The 22,085-nt window shown below is 51.5% G+C and overlaps 1 protein-coding gene across 1 annotated transcript in view; it reads left to right on the top strand.

Moving 5' to 3' along the window:
- Positions 1 to 22,085, top strand: part of met (MET proto-oncogene, receptor tyrosine kinase) — a 32,672-nt gene continuing 10,587 nt past the window's right edge. Inside the window, exons 1-11 of the mRNA XM_018747590.2 lie at positions 1 to 166; positions 596 to 657; positions 2,272 to 3,454; positions 12,854 to 13,045; positions 16,067 to 16,201; positions 16,741 to 16,914; positions 17,687 to 17,847; positions 18,283 to 18,385; positions 18,473 to 18,609; positions 19,368 to 19,532; positions 19,778 to 19,877. Coding sequence (XP_018603106.1) covers positions 2,279 to 3,454; positions 12,854 to 13,045; positions 16,067 to 16,201; positions 16,741 to 16,914; positions 17,687 to 17,847; positions 18,283 to 18,385; positions 18,473 to 18,609; positions 19,368 to 19,532; positions 19,778 to 19,877 — 2,343 coding nt within the window. The 5' untranslated portion in view covers positions 1 to 166; positions 596 to 657; positions 2,272 to 2,278. The remainder of the gene's footprint in view (positions 167 to 595; positions 658 to 2,271; positions 3,455 to 12,853; positions 13,046 to 16,066; positions 16,202 to 16,740; positions 16,915 to 17,686; positions 17,848 to 18,282; positions 18,386 to 18,472; positions 18,610 to 19,367; positions 19,533 to 19,777; positions 19,878 to 22,085) is intronic.

Raw genomic sequence — 22,085 nt, 5'->3', positions numbered from 1 at the left:
GCGCACGCAGCCAGTCCTCTCTCACATACACACGCGCGCACACGCACGCACGCACGCCCGCACGCGCGCGCAGACTGGTGCGTCGGGAAGCCGCGCGACTGCCCCGCGCGCTCGCTCGGTGGCGGGCGATACACACGCGGAGAAGCGGCGGAGAGCGAAGCGCCAGGTGAGGGACACACACTCTCCTGCTGTCACAGCGCCGTCGTCACACACCAGCTCTGTTCGCTCTCAGGCAGGAATTAGGAAAGTCGCGCGTGTAGGAACCGGTGGCGACCACGTTCAGTTGTTACCATGTTTACTACTGTGTTACATACAAGTCAAGTGAAGTGTTACTGAGGCTCGAGAACTGCTCTTATTTGCGGCTATTTCTCGTCCGGTGATGTAGTTCATGGTGAAAAACGACAGATAATAATATCAAATTTGTTCAAAATTATGAAAATAATAGGAAACATGATCGTAATCCAATCCGTAGTTTTCTGTTAGTGACACGGGTTCGACACATACACAGTCCTATAGTCCTATAATTATTATATAAAAGTATCGATCGTTTTTACTGCGTTTCCACGACTTTTATTATTGTTCTAAATATCACCAGGTGGTCTAAGGTTCGATCGGATTCCCGCAGCGAAGGTGTCCAGGAACCGCTGGGAGAAACAGGTGCGTTTTTTTTTTTTTTTTTTAAAGAAGATCGAGTGTCTGTCTCTGTTTATTCACATTAAATATATAAACATTACTTTATCTTTAATCATTTAGATGAAGCTTTTCTCCAAAGTGACTTACTGTCATTTACCCATTTGTACAGGTGGGTAAAATGACGGGCCACCTTAACGTAACGTACCTTCCTTAAGGGTACGGTAGTAGGTGAGATTCGAACCCACAGCCTCCTGAGCCACACGCAGCAGCGCTAACCAGTACAGCACCAGCTAGTACTTTTTTGGAAAGGGCTGCTGCAGTGCGAGCCTGGTGGTTTCCTCCTCTGTGTTGCTGCTCACATGGAGCCAAAAGCACAGAAACAGTGTAAGGTAACTGCATGTTGTGCAGTAAAAATGAACTATGGATAATTTGTGTTTATTGTGTTTAAAATAATGATGTTTTCTATTGAAATGATCATTTATTATAGCAGAAAAGTGATGTAGTCTGAGTAAAAACTTCCTCACATGAATGTCACTACACATTGATTGCCCACGTTGCCTTGTTATTTCAAAACATGGTGCTTCCTGCAGTTTTACCCCGCTCGTGGCCTTAGTTGCCTCTGCGAGGTTTAACTCGGGCGAACCTCAGCATGTCCGCGATCTGATAAATCCTTTTCCTAGCAGCTCAAAGCTTCCTTTGCTGATGCAGCCTCACAGTTATAAACATGTTTATTTAAAGAAAATTTCAGCAGTTAATCACTTCACAGGCCCTCGTATTTCACCAGAGTTTACCACAGTCCTCCTATGCGGCTGGACTCCAAGAGTGGGGTAAGAGCGCTGTGGGGATGCTGATGCAGGAATCGAGCCACACTGCGGTCCAGATGGTGGAGATGCGATTCACCATCACTATCTTCAGCTGAGAGACAGTGCTGATACGGGTCTGTCGGGGGGGAATAGTTCAGGCACAGCGGCTAAGGGCGTCATTTTCTGAGGGGGGTGAAAAACAAGCCCCCCTCACTTTGGGGCTACAGGGGCAGAAGTAAACCATGGTGTTACCACAAAATGTGCTGCCCTTCTCCCGTTCACTCTGAGACTGATACTCCTCTCTGTAGCACCTTAAGCCTGTATTACCTGATACTTTTACTGCGTTTGTTTTCTCCCAAAAGCCCATTCCAATCTACCGTAGTGATGATTAACCCTCAGGTTGTTTTCCGGGTAAATGTGACTCATTTACAGCTTTCATCCATCATAAATATGCTTTCTTTCATCTGATTTCCATCAGGTTTCTTTTCATCTTCTTCTTTTCAACACATTAAATTAATGATGACCAGTTTTGTAGAATTTTAGTTATTTGGCTGTTTTCTCCAAAGTGACTTGCAGCGTAAAACTTGTGATTATGACTAGGAATGAAGTAGGCTCGATGGTACGAAGATGTAACACAACGCTAGGTAATCATCATGTTTGGATTGTTTTCTAAACAATTCAAATGAGTCGCCCAATTTTGAATGGGAATACCAACAAGAGAAGGCTGCCCAAACACAGCGCAAGGGTTAATGAAGATTAAGCCTGTTTTCACCCTGATTCAAGAGTGTGAGCGATGTCAGTACAGGTTTTCTCTTCTTTTCTTGTCATTCTTCAGGGTCAAGATGAAGGTACGATTACTGGCACTTGCTTACATAACATCTCTTTGGTGGGAGTTGACGTTGGGGACATGGGAGCTGTGTGAGGATCCGCCAGCGAGCTCCCGGCTCAACCTCTCGGTGAGGTACAAGCTGCCCAGCTTCACCGCGGACGCCCCCATCCAGAACCTGGTGGTGTTTGGTGGGCGCGTCTATGTGGGCTCTGTTAACCGGATTTACTCACTGAGCGAGAACCTACAGGAAGAGTCGCAATACAAGACGGGGCCTGTTGTGGAGAACCCTCACTGTCCCCCATGTCAAGATTGTGGAGATAAATTCAGTGCCTCAGCAAGCATTAAGGACAACATCAACATTGGCCTGTTAGTAGAGACCTTCTACGATGAGGAGCTCTTCAGCTGCGGCTCGGTCGGCGGTGGAGTTTGTCAGCGTTACGTTCTTGATGGCCGTCTGCAGGATGCCGAGGTGGAGTGCATGTATTCTCCCAAAGCCAACAGTGAGCAGCAAGGCTGCCCTGACTGCATCGTCAGTCCCATGGGGGCGCGCATCCTCAGCATCGAGAGCGGCGGCGTCGTCCGCTTCTTTGTTGGGAACACCGTGATGCCCTCGGCACCCTGGCCAGCCATCTCTATTCGGCAAATGAAGGAAACGCAGGACGGCTTCCGCTTCTTCTCCGAGCAGTCCTTCATGGGCTTGGCACCACAGCTGCCACAGGAGTACCTGCTCAGATACCTGTATGCCTTTGAGAGCGGCCCGCATGCCTACTTCTTGACCGTACAGCCTGAAGACCGCACCTCCCGCGCCCACCACACCCGCATCGTGCGCACGTGCTCGTCGGACCCGGAGCTGCGGCGCTATGCCGAGCTCCCGTTTGAATGCATCCTTACTGAGAAACGCCGACGCCGCGCTGCCAAGGTGGAGGTCTTCAACATCCTGCAGGCCGCCCATGTGGCCCGTCCAGGCACAGCCCTCCGGAAAGAGATGGGCTTGGAAGAGGCCGATGTGGTGCTGTTTGCCGCATTCGCCCGCAGTCAGCCAAACTCTCCAGAGCCCACCGCCAGCTCAGCCGTCTGCATCATCCCTATCCGAGATGTCAACATATTCTTCAAGGACTTCATCCAGAAGTGCCACACGAGGCAGCCGTACCACTTCAAAGGCTCTGAGGAGAAGCGCTGCTACAACTTGGTAAGAAGGAGATTTGTGGGGTGGGACGTGCTGGGTGCGATAGCCACATCAGCGAAACTGACTGTTGATCATGAATGTTGACTTCACGTTTATTTTCGGCCTTCAGCGGCTTCTAAAAGTCCGGACAAGTGCCCGTATAAATGTAGCATGATGATGAGTCTGCCGCTTCAGTTCCCAATCCTTCCTGGTTCCCAGAAGGCCAGACAACATCAGTAGGAGACTGAAAGAGTCTCACTGTTTTATATCTCATCCAGAATGATCCCTATCTGCACACAGGATCCATGTGGGGTAGTTCAGCATCCAGGGAGGTCAGTTATCTTGTAATTGTAAAAAGATTCTACTTCAGTACAGTTTTGGTAGATCCCCTAAAAGGGACACTGCTCTTTCTCTGCTTCTCTTGCTCTAACACTTTTTTCACTCTTCCATCACACTGTGAATCATCTCGGTGGACGTCTTTATAGGTTCTTCCGCCTTCCCCCAGTCTGCAGCACCCATCAGAATGGATTGGTGAAATCCTTAAATCTCCGGATTAGTTGCAACATGGATTTAAGTGCTGACGGATGTTAGCCTGTCAATATGTGAAGCGGGACTAATTCCTTCTCTTTGACTGTCCACCTTTTAAAACAGTAAATGTCAGTGCTTGATGGCAGCATACTCTGCATACACTGTGGAGCGCAGATGTTCAGCAGCCGCCAGATGTTCGTCTAGGGACACTCAAAATGTGGAAGGGTCAGGTGAGACTGCTGCAGTTCTTAAATTAAATGAATGTGCAGCTGTCAATGGCCCATGGCGGATTCTTCTTGAGAGACTGCGGTCTACAGCTGCAAAAGAACACACGAAGCAGGACTGGGAAGGCCGCGCCAATGTGAGGTGTGCCTCAGGACAGGCAACGTGAGAATCGCCCGTTCTGCTACCGAGACAATCGTAACTCATCAAGGGCAGCTCGGCAAGGGTAGCGGTAGGACACGGTGGTGGCGCTCAGCAATGATCTCGATGGAGAAGCTGGAGCTAATTTTAGCTTTCCTGAGGTTATTCTACCCCCATAGCTGGAAAATTATCTCCGTGTGTCCACCTCAGGTCAGTGTGTCTTCAGAACTGCAGTCATGAGAAGCACTAGAGCAAAAAGTTGACTGCGGCTGGTTGTCAGGTTACCACACACCATGCGTCTCTCAGTCACTTTAAGCTGCCCTTCAACCAGTAAAGATAGTATCCTATAGAACAGGTCGTGTGCTTGAGACTCTGAGCAGATGTTTGGCTTTCCAGGGTCACTGCAGGTGTCACGGTGACCAGGATGCTCCCTCCACCGGCGAGGCTGCTTTGCACTGTCTGCTCAGGATCACGGAGCGCTCTGAAGTGTTTATAAATCCTTTCACTCGAACGTGTATCAGTAAAGCAAACATATTTCATTATCCTCTCCAGACCCCGGTGAAGGTACATTTTTTTTTCGAAAAGTGCGCGTGCGGCAGTTGGTGTGGGTCCATTAAAAGGCAGCCAAATTTGCTTTTAGCGCTCAAAGACGGACGCGCTGTGTAAGCCTGTGACGGAGGCGGAGCTCAGTGGCCTCGTCAGTGCATGACACCTTTCTGGGAATTTGGGAAGGGAGGTGTGAAACCTTCAAAATACATCCTGGCCCAAAAAAGTTACTCGTTAAATAAGGATGCAGTTGCACAGAGGTTGTGAAATAGCATGAAGAAACGTTTGTCTCTTAAAATCTTGTATCGCACTTTGCTCAATAGCATCATCTGTGACATTACACACACTCACATTTTCTGAACCACTTGTCCCAAATGGGGTCGCGGGGAACCAGAGCCTACCCGGCAACAGAGGGCGTAAGGCCGGAGGGGGAGGGGACACACCCAGGACGGGACGCCAGTCCATCGCAAGGCACCCCAAGCGGGACTTGAACCCCAGACCCACCGGAGAGCAGGACCCAGTCCAACCCACTGCACCACCGCACTCCCTTCTGTGACATTACTTAAGAGCAAATGAATCATCTCTCAGATACACGTATGGAGCACCTTGGTTATACTTCAGTATTACAGTGTTCAGGTGCCTTCGGAACGATTCACATGGCGTCACACTGTGTGTATTGAAACGCGCTTTGCTTCCCTGCTTTCTTGTGTTCTTCATTCACGTGAAGATGAACTGCTGGAAGGAGGACTCGCAGGCTAATGAATTGTCTCCGTAATGAACTTCGGCCCTCAATCGGAAACATTACAGTCCTTAAATGGACTATTGATCTGCCAGTCAGCAGCTGTGTGGCGATATTAGTTAATGAAAAAGACATAAATTGAGCCTTCGTTTGCATCTCGACTGCAAGTCCACTTTGAGACGACAGGCGCTCGTCTGCATCTTACCAGCGTGTTGAGGGAAGAAAACGCTCCTCTTTGGAAATGAGACGCACACAAAGTCACAGCCGTTACCGCATTACAACCGATTTCTAGGAACATGTGGGGCCTCATTCGTTTCACCGTGAACTTTCAGCATGGGAGACATTTGTTTGCATTATGCACATGTGGGATTTTTGCCTGAAACCATTGGGTTATTGCTGCCATCCTGGCTGCTGAGCTGTAATGGGCCCATTGTAGCTTTCGCGCAGCAGCGCTGATCATTTTTTGTTAAAATTTCACCAGCGCTCTGTGTTGTCACCTAGCACAGCCTTCTGAAAGGGTCAAATGATTGTGCTGGCCAGCTGTGCTTGTAAACACGTCACACGCGGTGAAATACACACTGCAGCTTTTTATCCAAACATATCCATCATGGTTGATCTGCAAAGAAATTTGAGATCCTTGGGGGTCGCCGGGCTTCAGGTGGACTAGCTCTTCCACTCCATCCGTGGCCACCCAGGTCCCCCGTGCCGAGAAAGCACCTGCGTGGCCCCCGGCGGCTCTTCCAGAGCCGACTCAACGCGTCCTGCCTTGCCTTGCGGCTGCCGCTGTGGCGCAGCGGGGTGTTGGGTCCATTGTTGGTGAGTCATTCAGAGGGGGTTACTGTAGTACAGGGCTCCGCCTGGCCAGCCTTCCACTGCAGGGCAAGGTAAACTTTAACTACGTGTATCTGATTACGAGCCAGGAGCCCCCTCCTCCATGAATCATGGTGGCGCTGTGCTGTGGTGTGCAAACAGCCACATGAATTTTAGCTGGAGGAAACGCGGCAGCTGTGGTCCAGGTGCAAAACTGCTTCGTTTCTGCATCCCTCTTTGTCCCGCTGTGTGTGGGTCTCCGTTTTGGGGTGACGATGGGTCAGTGGCACAGCTACGGATGGGCATCTCCAGCAGCACGGCGTCCTTCTCCAAGGCTGGAGCTCAGGGGGGAGGGTGAGGGTTAGGGCAGGTGCACTGTCACACCGGCTCACAAACGCTCCCGCTTGGCTTCGGGCAAAAGTGTGTGCTTCGGCAGTGTACTTTTCGAGAACTTTTTTTCAGAGAAAACTGCTGTCAAAACCCGAGATCTTGCTTGCTGGACAGAAATCCGCCTGCTGTCAGAGACTCGACGGGAGCGTAAATGCAACGCGACAGCTGTCAGGGGAGGATTTGTGGTCTCAACCTCGAGAAGACAGTGTTTTTAGGACTTTCAGAATACTTTAGCACTCTAAAAAAAAAAACTTGGGATTTTCTTACTCCTTGAGCAAACTTTTCTGAACGATCCGTCCAGTGATGTTTTCCTTACGGTTAATCGTTAATCGCCGTAACGCTGCAGCCTGTTGTTAGAGGTGATAAGGTCATGATAGCCCTTGTGTCTATATTTCTCCTTCAGCACGTTGCCGCAGAGGAGCAGCATTCCCTGAACGGGGCCTTGCTTTTGAGACCTGCTGGGTGTCCAGCACCTCCTGTCCATCCAGGTTCTCGAACCCGACGCTGAGCACATGTGCCTGTCAGCAGCCGGAAGGACGTTGGCACTTGGGGAAAAGTGCGTAGCCAAAAGGCGCCATTTGAGTTCGTGCATCAAAAAGGTGCCACATGTGGACAACTGTCCCTTGTAGAGCATCATACGGGGACCCACAGGCAGGAACAGAGGCCCTCTTCCTTTGTTCTGTCTTGTACTCGACACACAGAGCCCTACAGAGTCCACGTGTGAGGAAAAGAAGCAAAGCGTTGCTTGTCTTGACTCAGGAGTCTCCTTCGTGGCTTAGCGCCATTCGCTTAGCGCCATTCGCGCTTCATTTGCGCTGTTTGTGTGTGATCCTGGTTCACGAGACGCCCTGAGGCTCGGCGTGTTTGTGTGCGTAAATGACGGAGCCTTCGTTTTTATTGCTTCTTTGTTTTCGGATCCCAGCCTAATAGCCCTCAGAGGGCTAGGAAAAAATATGTGAAAACAAGAGAGTGCACTTCGGGGAAATGATGTCCGAATGAAGCGGGTGCTGCTTTCGGGTGGGTGGTGGGGTTGTGCTGCGGCACCTGTCACTCATCCCTGGTGGGAGATTTCCAGCTGAGTCACAGGTTCTGAGTTGGCAAATGTGATGAGATGGCCGAGCGGCTGAGGTGATGCGCTTCTTATCCTTCGTGCTCTGCACGTAGGGGTTCGAATCCTCTTCTCGTCATTGTGTTCAAGTTTGCTGAATTAAACCCTGGGGATCGACAAAGTGTTTAACTTCTCTTTTTTTTTTTTCCACATTTGGGATGTAGAATTTGTGCCAGCTGCCACCAGCAGTTTATACACATAATATCATGCAGGTGAAGGGAAAGGACTGCTGGGCAGTGTGGCGTTTGCTTGAGTCCCCTGCGCTCTTCCCACTATGGGCTCTTTACATGAAGAGATAATGCTCACTTGCCTTCCCACCAGAGGCGCACCTTGCTGTGGAGGAATAGCAGCATTGTGGGTACAGGAAGTCCGCTGGGTGGAACTTCAGACGCCTGCAGTGTCCTGTGTGAAATGAAGTCAGGACACAGCACGTGAAACTGATTTCCCTGAATTTCGATCAACGCTGCGCACCGGGAAAGTATAATCGAGCTGTGATCAGCTCCCACCGGCTTCAGTGTGCACACCGCGACCCTCGGGATAAGTGCGTGCAATGGACCCTTTCCTAGGTGCGCTTTCCTAGCCCAACACGTTTCTGTGCGCTCTGCTCGCTGGTCACCAGCTCACTGCTCAGCTGGTCTCCTTTGTAACCGTGATGCCTCGTGCGCGTCTGCCATATGGCGGCTCAGAGACCGCTCAGCCAGTTCCAGCTCCTACACGCGATCATTCGCGCAACTGCCCCTCCGCCGCTCCTTTCATTTCCTCTCATCAGCGTGTTCAGTCTCAGATGCCTCATGATAACTGCATGACCAGTGCTTTGTTTGCCATCTAATGTAGATATTTCTACAATAGAGGCAGGCGTGACAGATGTGCTGCAAGGCTGCAGTTGAAAGAGGTCCTTCTGGAACATCCTGTGTCATTTGCTTGGTCTGAACTGTCAGGTTCCCATCTGCACCTTGGTATGAGAACCAGCGTGAGCACCTGGACAGTCATAAACCGCTGCAGCAGGTGGCTGTTGGCCTGAGCTCAAGTCCTGTGCACCTCTTCAGAGCCTGACAGCCAATGCTGAATATGGTGCGTGGGCTGTGACCCTATTTCCTACTGTGGTTTCAGAACTTAGAACACTTTGCTTTCAGTACGTGGGACGTACAGGAATTGTTGTGGTTCGGTAGCAAACCAGAAACCACAGGACGATGGCAATATGCAATACAGTCACAATGTGCGAGTAATAAATGATGGGACGTTAACATGAGCAGTGTGCAAAGAGCAACAGCATGGAGTGCAAGTACTTGTGCGAAAATGCAGTATAGACCAGATATTGTGATGTAGCGCAAAATACATAAGGGAAGATCTGACCTGCAGTGGTTGCGATAGCTTCTGGATAGAAGCTGCGGAGATGATGCGTGGTCCGAGCGGTAGTCCGATGAACTCGTACTGCCTCTGAGATGGTAGTTCTGTGGAGCGGTTACCGCTGGGATGGGTGGCATCCACAGTGATCTTTCCAGCTCTCCTCTTCACCCTTGTAGTGAACGGGTCTTGTTTTGATGGTAGCTGGCAGCTGATGATCTTCTCAGCAGAGTGAACCACTACCTGCAGTGTGGTTTTGGGAAGGGTTTGAGGCAGGGGTGAACCAGACAGTGATGGAGGTGATCAAAATAGCTTACCGGTTCCGCACAGAATGGAGTTGGTCATCTTCCTCCACGGCCGTTTCATCCCAGCCCATCCTCACGTCGTGTTGGGAAGCTTTTCTTCTGACGGGCAAAATTTCTCCCTGACCTTCCTTTTGACCACGACAGAGAGGAAATATAGCACACTGGAACTTCAGAAACATTTTTTTTCCAGGAAGTCTTGATGTTCGTTTCGCAAAGCTGACAGTAGTTTGTATGTGGAACTAGTTCCTCATGACGTAGCAAGGGCCAACCTCAGCAACCTTTGACATCTTGATCTCTGCCTTTACCCTCTGCATGAAGAAGACACATTAGTGTCTGGCGAAAGACCTGTTTCATGTTTGCCATGACAGTAATTACATACATCTTGTCCATGTACCCCAAATCATATTAACACAGAAGTGCTATCAGTTTGGAAATAAATCCACTCAGAGCATTGACGTCTCTGTGTCTGTGGGCAAGATCTTATCTTTAAATAGAGGGGCAAAAAAACATAAATTATTACTTGGCTATAGTAGTTGGCAAGTCTAAACCCAAGTCATCCACAGTTACAATTAAGATGTGCGTTCAGCAATGGGTTTCCTCATTTTCCGAAACAAACTGATGGTTCTGACGGCTCGTTCCACCTTCCCGGTGATGACGGTGTGTTTTGGTTGATGTTTGATCTCTCGCTTGTTCTCATTTTGGAGGAATGTGCGTGACGCGTCCGTGTAACCCTGTACACACAAAGGCTTTCTTGTGTCATGTCCCAGGGGGGTCTCGGGGAGTATGAGCGGTTGCCTTTGATCGTGTTCACAAGCCGTGTTCAAGCTGCCCCCTTCGCCCACCGTATGAAATATGAAGGAATTAAGTTCCTTGACTTGAGAAGGAACCGTAAAGAAGTCCAGTGCCATTTTCTTCAAAATCCTGTTGGTCATCATTCATTCACCAGGACTCAATAAACGTGGGTAACAAAAGAACCCGTATTGGTATTGTTTCTCGGACGGAAACCCGGGGGGGCAGATCCTGCGATGACAGGCGGTGCGAGCGGCCGGGCCCCTCACAGGGCTCGCATGATGGGGAGCGAGGGGCCCCTCCATAGCGATTGCAGGTGCTTTCGAGCGTTCCTCTCTCCTTCCATTGTCCCGAGTGCACTTCCTAAGACTGTAAATATCGCTGTCACGACTATTGCCGTTTCTCCCGTTGTGGCTCTTGTGGCCTCCTGCTGTACCAGAGCGTGACCCTCAGGGTCCCTGCTCTGGAATTAGCAGGTCCTTCTCCCACATTATTGTCCGCTTATCTTATTTCCACCTGCCGAGGGGGCTGGGCCGGAGCCCATCAGAGGGCTTCGTGCTTCAAGCGTGGTGTGGAAGATCACGAGGAGCTACGTGTGCCTGCTGGGAAGGGCCAGCAGCGTCGGCGGGATTTCAGTTTGGGTGTTTATGCATGTTACCGTGAAATGGAAGAGGTGATCCGACCACCTCCTTGCGCTTTTAGTGCTGGAAATATTGTTTGGCCGTTAATAAATGTTATTTTTGTATAGCTTGTGAGGATTGCCACAGCAGAAGTTTGTTTATGTCTGAGAGTCCCGCCACTCGCTCCATAGCGAGACAGATGTTCCGCAGAAACCTCCCGCAGGACACATGAGACACACGAGGCCTTCGGCAAACACAGATAATCCAAAGTAATTTTCAGGAACGCCGGGGACGGCCTGGGTCGCCTTGGCAACAGGCGAGGGCTCGAAGCTGCCCGCCGCCACGTCAGTCAGAGTTCAGGAACCGTAAAGTCCAGGAATAATAGAAAGGAGGTTCAAACAGAGCCTGTGAAAACATTGTGAGTACGCTGCGGTCCTGCTCTCCATCCCGGGCCATACCCCCTTGAAAGCCTGGGAGAGCAGCCAGGGAAAGCAGCGAATGCTGCCACTCGTTCTACTTCCTTCGAATTCCTCCGGTTTTCCGTATTTTTTCACAGACGTTCACAAGTGCGCGAAAGGACAGTGCGTGCCTCTCTCGGCGGCATCTGCCGCGGCAATGTGCTGTACTCCCGCTTTTATTCCTTCGCATTCACAGCTCGTGATGCAAGTGGGTTGGAGACGAGCTCAGCGGAGCTTCTGCGACTAGCGTTCGCCGTTCGTCTCCTGCCTGGTAAATACCTGTCTTGAGTTTAGCGTAAAATCCCTTGATGCACGTCATCTCTCACTCCTCAATTCCTGAGCCACCTCAGTGAAGGAGTTGAGGCCTTTCATTCTTTAGAATTTGGACTTTGCAGCCCGATGTGTTTTTTTTCCACCGTTGGGGGTTAGAGAGGAGCAGTTCCTCTTCCCCGCAGCCTTGATACCCCACGTGGGGGCTGGATGGCAGTGGTTCCTGCGCTTTCTCTCTTTTCCTCTTCCAGGTCCTCAGGCTGCCCTGATGGGTGCGAACTGAGTGCACTGGATTTACGGCCATATTATTAGTCAGCGCTTCGCCAAAGGCCTCCTTTCTAGTGGACTTCAGATGTCACTGTGGATTTGTAACCTCTTTAACGGAAAGACCGCTTCGTTGCAAGCGACTCGTAGTTTTGTGGCGTGTGATGGTGACCAGGGCCGTGGGACGCCCCGCTGTAGCGTCTGCTCTCCGAAGTGCCTCTCTTTCCATGTTCGCGTTAACGTGTTCCAGAACCGCGCCGTGTCGGCTTATTTGGAACCCCCAGCGAAACACTACACTGCTTACCGTGTTGCTCTGACCCCTTTTAATCATTAAACGCCTGTGTATTTAACTCGGAGCGTTTAGTCATGGTTTCGATGCCCCGGATCTTGTTTCATTAATTATTGATGACCGTTTCCTGTCTCGGCTTTTTAACGCTACGCCGTCCGCCAAAGATCTGACCTTCTTCGGTCCGAGCTGCGTTGGTGCCGCGGAATCTGGAAGGAGCGATGAGGGGAGCAGCACGGGCCGGTTAACGTGTCCCACGTGTTCCCGAATGCGCGATCGCAGCCGGTCCTCAAGCGCGTCTCCCTCCCTAGGAGCGAGTGCTCCGTTAAGTGCCGTACAAGCAAACGCATCTACATCTCGTGGTCGGGACAGAGCCAGATGAAATGGTACACTGGAGTCTGGACATCTTCTGGGGCCAAAGCTTCCGTGTTCAGGCCCGGATGCCCATTTGGTGTGTTTCGCACTGCCTCTCTGTTGTGTTCACGGCGTCTCTGGGTCCAGGGGTGACTTGGCTCCAAAATGGTACTGGGCAAAGCCACAGAGAATCATTGTGTGCTCAGCGAAAACATGCCGTGTCCCGACGGTGTCCTTCCTCCCCCCCAGAGCTCGACGGACGACTCGTCCAGCTGCGGCAGGCACGGCGCCGGCTACCAGCTGGAGGTGACCAGCACCATGACGCGCCTCGACTACTTCGCCGGCCAGTTCTCCAAGATGCTGCTCACCTCGATCGCCGTCTTTCCGGTGGGAGAGCAGACCGTGGCCACCCTGGGGACCTCCGAGGGCAGGGTCATCCAGGTAGGGCCGCCTGCTGTATGACTCTTACGCAGGGCGCACGTTTACACGCTCTCACTGCCCAAGGCTAGACGCGAAAAAACCGGATCACACACATCCTTCAGAAAATACACTTTTACAAAGTCCTTGTGACCCAAGCGCAGTACAACCAGACAAATTACAGGCAACGACCGGCGTCTGGATAACATCCACAAGGCCTGTTTTGAGCGAGCGTGCACTTCTGTTACGGCGCCAAGATCCGTGGTGTGGTTGTTGTGCTTGGCAGCTTCACCATTAGCACTGTGGGGGGGAAAGGGTGTACAGGTGCACAGGCAACTTGGGAAATGTGTGGTCTTCCTGTTTACACCACACGCTCTCCTGGCCAGAGGAGAGTTTTAAAACCTCACCACGTGCTCCTGCCTTTACTACGTTTTGCAGAAGCAATCCGCAGTAAGTAGCATGTACTTAGTGATCAGTGGTGATACAGCAGGAGGTAGGGTGCAAACCCAGTTCCTTCGGCTCCAAAGGCACCAGCTCTAACCGCTACGTCCCCCGTTGTTAGACGCTAGCGGCTCTCACGTGGCGTTGCAGGTGGGCAGCGAACGGCAGGCATTCTCGCCGCACACATACAAGTATAAAGTGGGATCATTTTGCCGTGAGCTCTGGTAACTGTTTGACTCGTGGCTTTTTCTACACGTGCGGATGGAGAAGGGGAACGAGGCGGGGAGGGGGGGCACGAGAACAGTGACAGCTGCACGGAAGAGAGACCCCGAACCCCACGGAGGGTTAACGGCGAATGCGGATCTCCGTTGAGCCGTCCTCACGCCATGCTTCTGAGCGCCCGCAGCTGTCGCCGCCCCCCTGCTGCCCCGCTACGGAGGGGCTCGGGGAAGCGGCCCGTCGGAGCAGCTGTTGCGCGATGCTCTGCAGTGCCCGCCCGAGATACCCCCCCCCCCCAGGAGGGCGTGCGTGAGAACAGCCCACGGCGGAGCTCAGCTGCGCTTCACATCCACAGCCATTGTGAGCGTCCCACGGCCCCCCATTCAGCCCGAGGAAACGTTCCCCCGACAAAATGCAGTTTCAGCGTCACATGGGGAGTGAAACCATGGTTCGTCTGTGGTACGACCTTCCCCTCATTATTACACTCCACTATTACAGTAGAGTTCACACAATAACGGCATTAACATGCAAACCTGTTAACAGTTATACAGCTTGCCCCCCCCCCCCTTTACCCCATGTCGGAACACTGTTCTTCCTCAGCTGGTGTAAATTAGTGTGCACTTTGAAGCCCCCTGTGGTTTTCATGTGCTTTCTGTTCAGGACCATTGTCTCCAAACTGGTACCCTTCGTCTTTAAGAAGGGAGGGAAAATTGGACTTTCGATGGGAAACGAGAAATGTTTTGCTGGAACATCAAGTTGTATCACAGTTCCTCTGCCTGCCCAGGGTACAGAACACAGTACTACACAAGTTACTCATTCAACAGGCACTTTTCTTTGGGGCAACTTCCAGCAAACTCATTTTACCTAAGGTGACTCGCAGTGCTTCACACACACACACACAGGACACACTAGGTACAGAGTCACTCTGCTGGACACCTGAGCGACACACTTTCACTTACACACACAGAGTGAAGGCGATTTAGAGTCACCAGTCCTCTTGAAACACATCTGAGGGTGGAAACCAGAGCACCCAGAGGGGATCCGCTCCTCGCGGACTTAGCAGGATTTGAACCCACACCCTCACGTACCACCCATGCGCTGTGAGATAGTAGCACTGCTTGCCATACGAATTCAGTGTTGCGATCTTTGAGGATCTTTGTGTTGCCAGCGGGTTGAGGGATTGGTGCTCGAGTCCTGTGGCGTTTCACGGAAATGTTAGAATCGCACTGAGGTCAGTCAAGGTGAATGCAGTTAAGCCCCCATTAGCTGCCATCCCACAGAAAGTCAGACTGACTGACACCGGTAGGCTGTTAGCTCTCGTTTTGCTTGGCCGCTGTTGTGCTTCCCCAGAGCAGGAGCCGGGCAGTGACTCATGGGAACGCCTTTCTTTCTGCTGTGCACAATAGGGGTTTCTCTTTACCCCCTATTGCAGGGAAGCTGTATACATGCCAGGCCCTTGTGTAGCTTCCAGTTAACCCGGACCGTTGCGAACTGCACCGTGTGGTTCAGAGAAGGAGCACTTCCACGTGACCGTAGCTACGCAGCAGGGAACAACAAGAAAAATTTCCTGACATGTGAAAGGCACTGGGTGGCCCCATGTACTCTTTTCTGCCTTCTCCCAAAAGCAGTTTCGCAAGTGGGGCACTTGATAGCAAAATGTGTAGCGTTCTCTTGGGATGTAAAGGTCGCAGATTCGAACCTCACCTCCAGATGACGCACCCTTGAGGAGGGCACTTACCCAAAACTATCAGGATAAAGTCACCCAGCTGTATAAATGGGTAAATAACTACGTTGCTTTTGAGGAAAAGTATCCGATTAATGAGTAAATGTAAGTGCTGCCCTGTATTGCACTGTACAAATAGACCAAACGGGGCTCAGGAACCTTTGGCTGAATGATAAGGTTCTTGGAATTTGAACTAAGGAAGTCAATCCCCAAGCCGGTCCATAATGAAACGCAACCTTAAACACAACAGATGCACGCACACACGCACACTGTCTGAACCGCTTGTCCCATACGGGGTCGCGGGGAGCCAGAGCCTAACCTGGCAACTCAGGGTGTGAGGCTGGAGGGGGAGGGGACACACCCAGGATGGGACGCCAGTCTGTCGCAAGGTACCCCAAACAGGGTTTGAACCCTAGACCCACCGGAGAGCAGGACCCAGTCCAACCCACTGAGCCACCACACCCCTCTGCACAACAGATGCTTTTTTTGAATTACTTTACCCATAGGTAATTCCCGTCACAGACGGTGTACTTCAGTCCAGCGGTGCTTTAGATAAGCGTTGGCAGTTTTGCTGCCCCCCCCCCATGTCCACTTCGCACCAGCAAAACAGCCCATAGGTCCAGGAGCTCTGTCACCAATCCCACCGTGTGTGTTTTCTGCAGGTCCTGGTTTCCCGCTCCCGACAAAGGACAGCCCACGTGGACTTCCAGCTGGACACACAGCCCGTGTCCCCGTCGGTGGCCCTGCTGCCCCACCAGGCACAAGACAGCTCCCTATTGTTGGTGACAGGAAACAAGGTGAACGGCGATGCCCCAACACATTCCTCGCATTTTTTACCCGTGTTTCTGGTACACAAACACCGGCCGTGTTGTACTTTTATTGGCCAAGTTCCCGGCTGTGTTGTAAACGGCCCGTCTTTCGGTTCCGATGGTGCTCTGTACGATAGCGCTGGAGTGCAGTAGAGAGTACATGTGCGGTACGTGTGCAACGTCGAAAGGTATCCACCTGTGAATCCAGCTGTACTTTTGTGGAAAATTGATCCTCGGTTGAAATTACAATACGAGACAACTTCCTCGACTGGGCAAGAGGGACAGGGGGTTGAGACCCGCTCCCCACACCCACACGCAATCCATTCATGCTTTTTTTTTTAATCACTGTAACCACAGCACTCTACCTGTTTCTCCAGAAGAGCACAATGCAAGACTGTACTTCACTCATATGTTTTTGTCGAGAAAACGCTTCCCTTCAGGTTTCCTGCTTTTCATATTAATGCGGACCTGTTGAAAGCAGCAACTGGTGTGTTCGGACCTCTGACACATTTCTCTTCTGGGCTCAGATCACTAAGGTCCCCCTTGCGGGCCCAGGGTGCGAGCAGCTGTGGTCCTGCAGTTCCTGTCTCCTGGCTCCAGGGTTCATGGGCTGCGGCTGGTGCCACAACCGCTGCTCCAGGTCCAGAGAGTGTGCCGGCTTGTACTGGACCCAGGACTCCTGCCCCCCTATCATATCCACGGTAACACATGCCTGAGTCTGCGTACTGTATCCATAGCAACCCATTTTTGACCCCAAGTTTTCAATATCTCATGTATATGTAGCAAATCTCTCCAGTATTGTCACAGTTTTCACACAATCATGTGTTCATATGTAGTAAGAAATACCCTCAGAAACCTTCTGAACAAGCATTATCTGGGTGTGGATGATTGATTGTGAAATTATTGCATTAAAGACTTGAAAAATGAGTTTTGAGGCTGAAAAGAGGGCCTGGTTTTGGTTCAAAGAGTTCCATTTGGGAAACCGGGCCAAAACTCGTAGCTGCTAAACCTGCTTTAGTTGTTGGATGTGAGGATACCTGAGCCCCAGGGAAGAGTCGGAAGGAGCACACAATGGCTTTCACTTTCAGGAAGCTTACAGGGAGGTGTGATGGAGGCGGTGTATGAAATACAAGACAGAGCCATTATGAGAGAGCGCTGCCGTTAGCCATTAGCACTGGCGTTTCTTGCAACCGGATCCTCGCTCCTCCAGTCGAGCAGCTTAGGTACCATTGAAGGTACCAGCGATGCGTCTGGCTGTTTTTTGTCTTCCATGCCTTGTATTGTGCTCTTGCGTCCTCTACTGCTCCACCTGCCAGTGGTAGAGCGGTCCGTCCAGACGACGCTTGCTGCCGGACGCCTCCGGAGGACTTTGTCCCCAGCGTTAGAGGACATGGGAGCCTCCGAGCGGCTCAGAAACAAAATTCTCCATCGGTCGGGCCAACATCTGTGTCTTTCTCCCATGCCGCTCCAAAGATTTCCCCGACTCACGGCCCTGTGGGGGGTCACACGAAGATCACCATCTGTGGCAGAGACTTTGGCTTCAACAGGAGCGAGCGGTTTGACGCAGGGTTGGTCAGCGTTGAAGTCGGCGGGCGGCCGTGCACTCTGGACGTGAAAGAAAGCAGCAGCCATCGGTGAGTTCCGGCACGCGGTCGGGGGCTAATTGAAAATCACGCGCGCTACTCAACACAACTATTCCAAACGTGGTCCTTTGAGACGCCCCATTGAGAGCGGTGCGCATTCCACGGGGAGTGCCTTCAATGCGCCCTTCTCCTGCGGGTAATTACTGTAGAATGGCCACGCCGAACCGTCCCGTTCACTAATGTGTGTCACATCGCTGTGAATCAGTCTTGGATGAAGACCTTTTTTCAGACTTCAGTATTGCGCTTTGTGTCCAAGAATCTGTCGACCCCACTTTTCAGAATGGAGTTAAACATTGCAGCCGAAGAATTTATTGTGTGTGTGAGCTCCTCTGTGCCAATAAGTGCATTTTTGTTCAGTGTCCAAGCAGAAACACAGCGGTCATTGGTGGTAATCTGACCGTCATTACGAATCGCTCTGTGCCCCAGGTTGGTTTGCGCTCCGAGCGCCTCGAACGCGCACGGCGGCATTAGTGTCGTGAGGGTGTACAGCGGACACAGTGCGGCGCACAAAGAAGGGTTCTCCTTTGTGGTAAGGTCTCCGTGAGAATATCTGTTACGTTTTGGTTGCTATGGGATTGCTTCCCTTGGCTTCACCTGTCCTCCTATGTGCTACCAGAACGCAGCCATCAGAGAGATCTTCCCTGCGTTCGGGCCTAAATCCGGGGGAACGATGCTGACTGTCCAGGGAGATTTTCTGGACAGCGGCAGCAGGAGGCAGGTCACCATCGGCAACGCACTGTGCCAGCTGCAGAGGTGAGGGCCCTCACAGAGCACTTCCAGGCATCTCAGCTACACAGCCCCCCATACCACCAGTACCAGCAGCCACTGGTACTTTGACCCCGAGAGGTTTATTTTTCTGCCCTTCTTTGCAGTGGGGAGTTTTTCTGTTTTCTCTCCTCAACTGCCAGCCATGAATAAAGCCACACATTAGCGCTAGTCAGGGGGGCACGGTAGCGCAGTGGGTTGGACCTCGTTCCGCTCTCCAGTGGGTCTGGGGTTCAAGTCCCGCTTGGGGTGCCTTGTGACGGACTGGCATCCTGTCCTGGGTGTGTCCCCTCCCTTTCCAGCCTTACGCCCTGTGTTGCCGGGTTTGGCTCTGGCTCCCCGCGACCCTGTATGGGACAAGCAGTTCTGACAACATGTATGTATGTGTGTGTATTATCGGTGCTCTGTTGCTGTCCTGCTTTCATCTACTGTTCATCGCTCTGCATCACACAGCTGAGAGGAATTGGATTTAAGTGAACAGAACTTACATCCAGCTCTAAATCGCTGGATAGCTTGCTTTGCATAAAATGGCCACCATCATCTTCAGCAAAACCTCTCATAATCCTTCAGCATCTTCTTGATGATTATCTGATGCTCTTAGTAAAAGCAGCGTAAGACATTGTCAGTTCAGACAAATGTCTTTAACTGTGACCCTTCTTACTGCTGTGTGTCAGAAAGGTTACAGCAGCGCTGAATGAATATGAGTATTAATATGAGTATGAATATGGATATGTCCCTCTTGGCAGCATCTCCTCCAGCATGCTGACGTGCAGGACCCCACAACAGGCGTCCCTGGCTCAGCACCCTGTGAGGCTCATCATCGACTCTGCAGAGCTCCAGGCACCCACCCTGTACACTTACAAGGAGGACCCCTTCATTGATCACATCCAGCCCTCGCGCTCCTTCATCAGGTGGGCGGCGCTACATTGTGACACTGTACATTCGGGAGAAGAACGGTTGGAGGGACAGAGTGTTAGGATACAGCAGAATGGGGAAAGGGTGCGCTCTGCAAGGCAGCCGGGACAGACCAGGATTGCGGGGGATCGTCTGTGGTGCCAGGGAGTTGGGGTTGGTCTGCTCAGCTCATCACAAAGGCAGGAAACCGTCGCGCAGCGAAAGCGCCCCTAACAGCAGGTTTCTCCATCGGCCCCCACAGCGGAGGAAGCACGCTGTCCGCATACGGGGCCTACTTAGAGTCGGCGCTCCAGCCCCTGATGATGGTCGCCCCGGCCCAAGAGGGGAAGGTGTTCCAAGTGGTGAGTGGGTCGGACGCCTCCCGCATCCGGTGCGGCTTGTGTTATTGCCATTAGCCCTGAGCGCTGACAGCAGGAGCCGCCGCACACACGAGGAGAAAGGAAATATGAAATATGAAATCGACGCCGTCTCCTCGGCAGCGTCCTCGTGAACTGCAGAGCAGCTCCGCGCAGTTATTTGTCACGGACGGGGCTGCATACACATCCCGTATCATCACCACTGTTCGAGCGAGAGCTCTTACAACTCTCGTTGGGCGACTTTCGGCGTCGGTCGTCCGTCCGAACTGTCGCGACTTTCTGAAGCCTGAGCTCCGACAAGACCGCGTGAAGCTGTGCGGCAAAAAAAATCTCGCGTTTCGTAGCGGTTGTTTCTAGAAAGCGATCCCTGAGGTACGTCCTGGGTTCGGACCGGGCCGCCGCTGGGGAGTCGGGGGTCCTCGACGCTTCGCGCGTGAGCGGAACGGCTCTCGGACTTGTAGAGTGTTTCTGCGCCGTGCTACAGCCTGGGCTTGTTCGGCGTCGGTTTTGGTGATGTTATCGCCTAGCACACGGCACACTCACACATATTGAATTGTGCGTCTTATCAGAAGCATCACTCGTGAACAGGGCTCTCTCATTTCCCCCGTTGCTACCGTTCCAGCAAAGCCGCCCTCCTCCAGCCCCCGGGGCATTAACAGGTTCTCGGGCCTGCAGGTATGGCCTTTATCTGATCGAGAACCGGAGGAGACGCAGCTCGGTGATCCGCTCGCGCTATTCCATAATGTAGCGCTTCAAAGGGGAGTCGCAGCGAGCAGGAAATTCAGTGTATTCCACATTAGTACGCTTGGAAACTGTTGCAATGAAACGGTTCGGTTGTCTTCAATGTTCAGTCTTTGCAATATGAAAATGTTTGGAATTTTGGCTTCCGCCATGAAAGTATGACATAAGTCACCATTGCTAATTTTTCGACATGTGATAATACTTAAGTGTGGCAGCTGTTTGGGCTCAGCGGCAGCGGAAAAAACTGAGCTTTTACACCGGGCACGAGAAGCGCGGCGTCTTACTCTTGCTCGGATTTAACAAGCGCCGAAGAAGAAGGAGATCGCTGTCTCCGGCACCGACGCCCCCAAACCTCGGGATACTGGAGATGTGTAATTTGAGCAGAGCGCTTGTCCCTGGGTGCGAATCGGGCCATCGGCACCGAGGTCTGTTTGCTGGAGGTGACAAATCTGTGGTTTTAGTGTCGAGTTTCACTCTCGGCCACGGAATATCGCATACGGTGACCGAGAGCCTCGAAAACAGAGCTTCTTTCAGTGGTATTCCGCTATTATTGGGGGCCACTTCATTAGGCTTATTACAGGGTTACAGGGGATTTTGAGGGCCTCTTTTATTGCGTGTAAATAAATGTTACACTTGGAAGTGGAATGTTGGCTCCTCACTATTTCCTGTCGGAAGTTGTAAACGTATCGTATCGTTTTCCAGAACTTGACCGTTAGGCAAAACGCCGACCTCAACCTTGTTTATTTGCGGACCTTTCGCCACGAGTCGAGGTGATGTCATCAGCACATCATCACTTTCGCCTTGCTGTCAATGCGCTGATGATGATGGTGTTGAAACGTCGGCAAATAACGCTGTCGGAACAGATCTTTTTCAGACTGTTTGAGGTTCCTCGGCGTTTCAGTGACGAGGTGCAATAAAGCATTGAGAATGTTTTATTGCAGAATTTCATCAGCTCTTCTCCATCACAACATTTCTCAAAGGGTGCACCGCTCTGCTGATGTCAGTGCGTCCTGATGTCACTCTGTTCTAGAACTTTCTACAGCATGCGGTAATAAAGGAAAAGAATACAAAGCGCACAAATGAATAATACAATAAAGAACAGTAAATAATAAAGTTAAATAATGAAAAAAATAGTTAGCTTGGAGTCCTCCTGATGAACAAGCTAATCTTATCGAGCTGCTGATCTCCTTTATGCCAAATTTAAAGGGCTCATCTTGTCACGGAAGGCACGCTTTGTGGGGCCCAGACCCTTTGGCGCTTCCTTTCGGTACCATCAGGGTCTCCAATTCCTGCCTTTGTGGCCCTGTAAATATGCAGCATAAACGCATAAGCCAAACATGTTTGTAGTCCCTGCAGGCCTGCACTGCGCCAACGTGAAACTTCTCATCTGTTGCTGGACCCTGTTCACGATGTGTCGTAGGAACTGCAGCATAGGCTCCAGTACGGGATATT

Source organism: Scleropages formosus, chromosome 2 (assembly GCF_900964775.1).
Source record: "Scleropages formosus chromosome 2, fSclFor1.1, whole genome shotgun sequence".
Lineage (NCBI taxonomy): Eukaryota > Metazoa > Chordata > Actinopteri > Osteoglossiformes > Osteoglossidae > Scleropages > Scleropages formosus.
The sequence above is the reverse complement of the archived record's forward strand: the minus strand, read 5'-3'. Positions and strand labels throughout refer to the sequence as shown.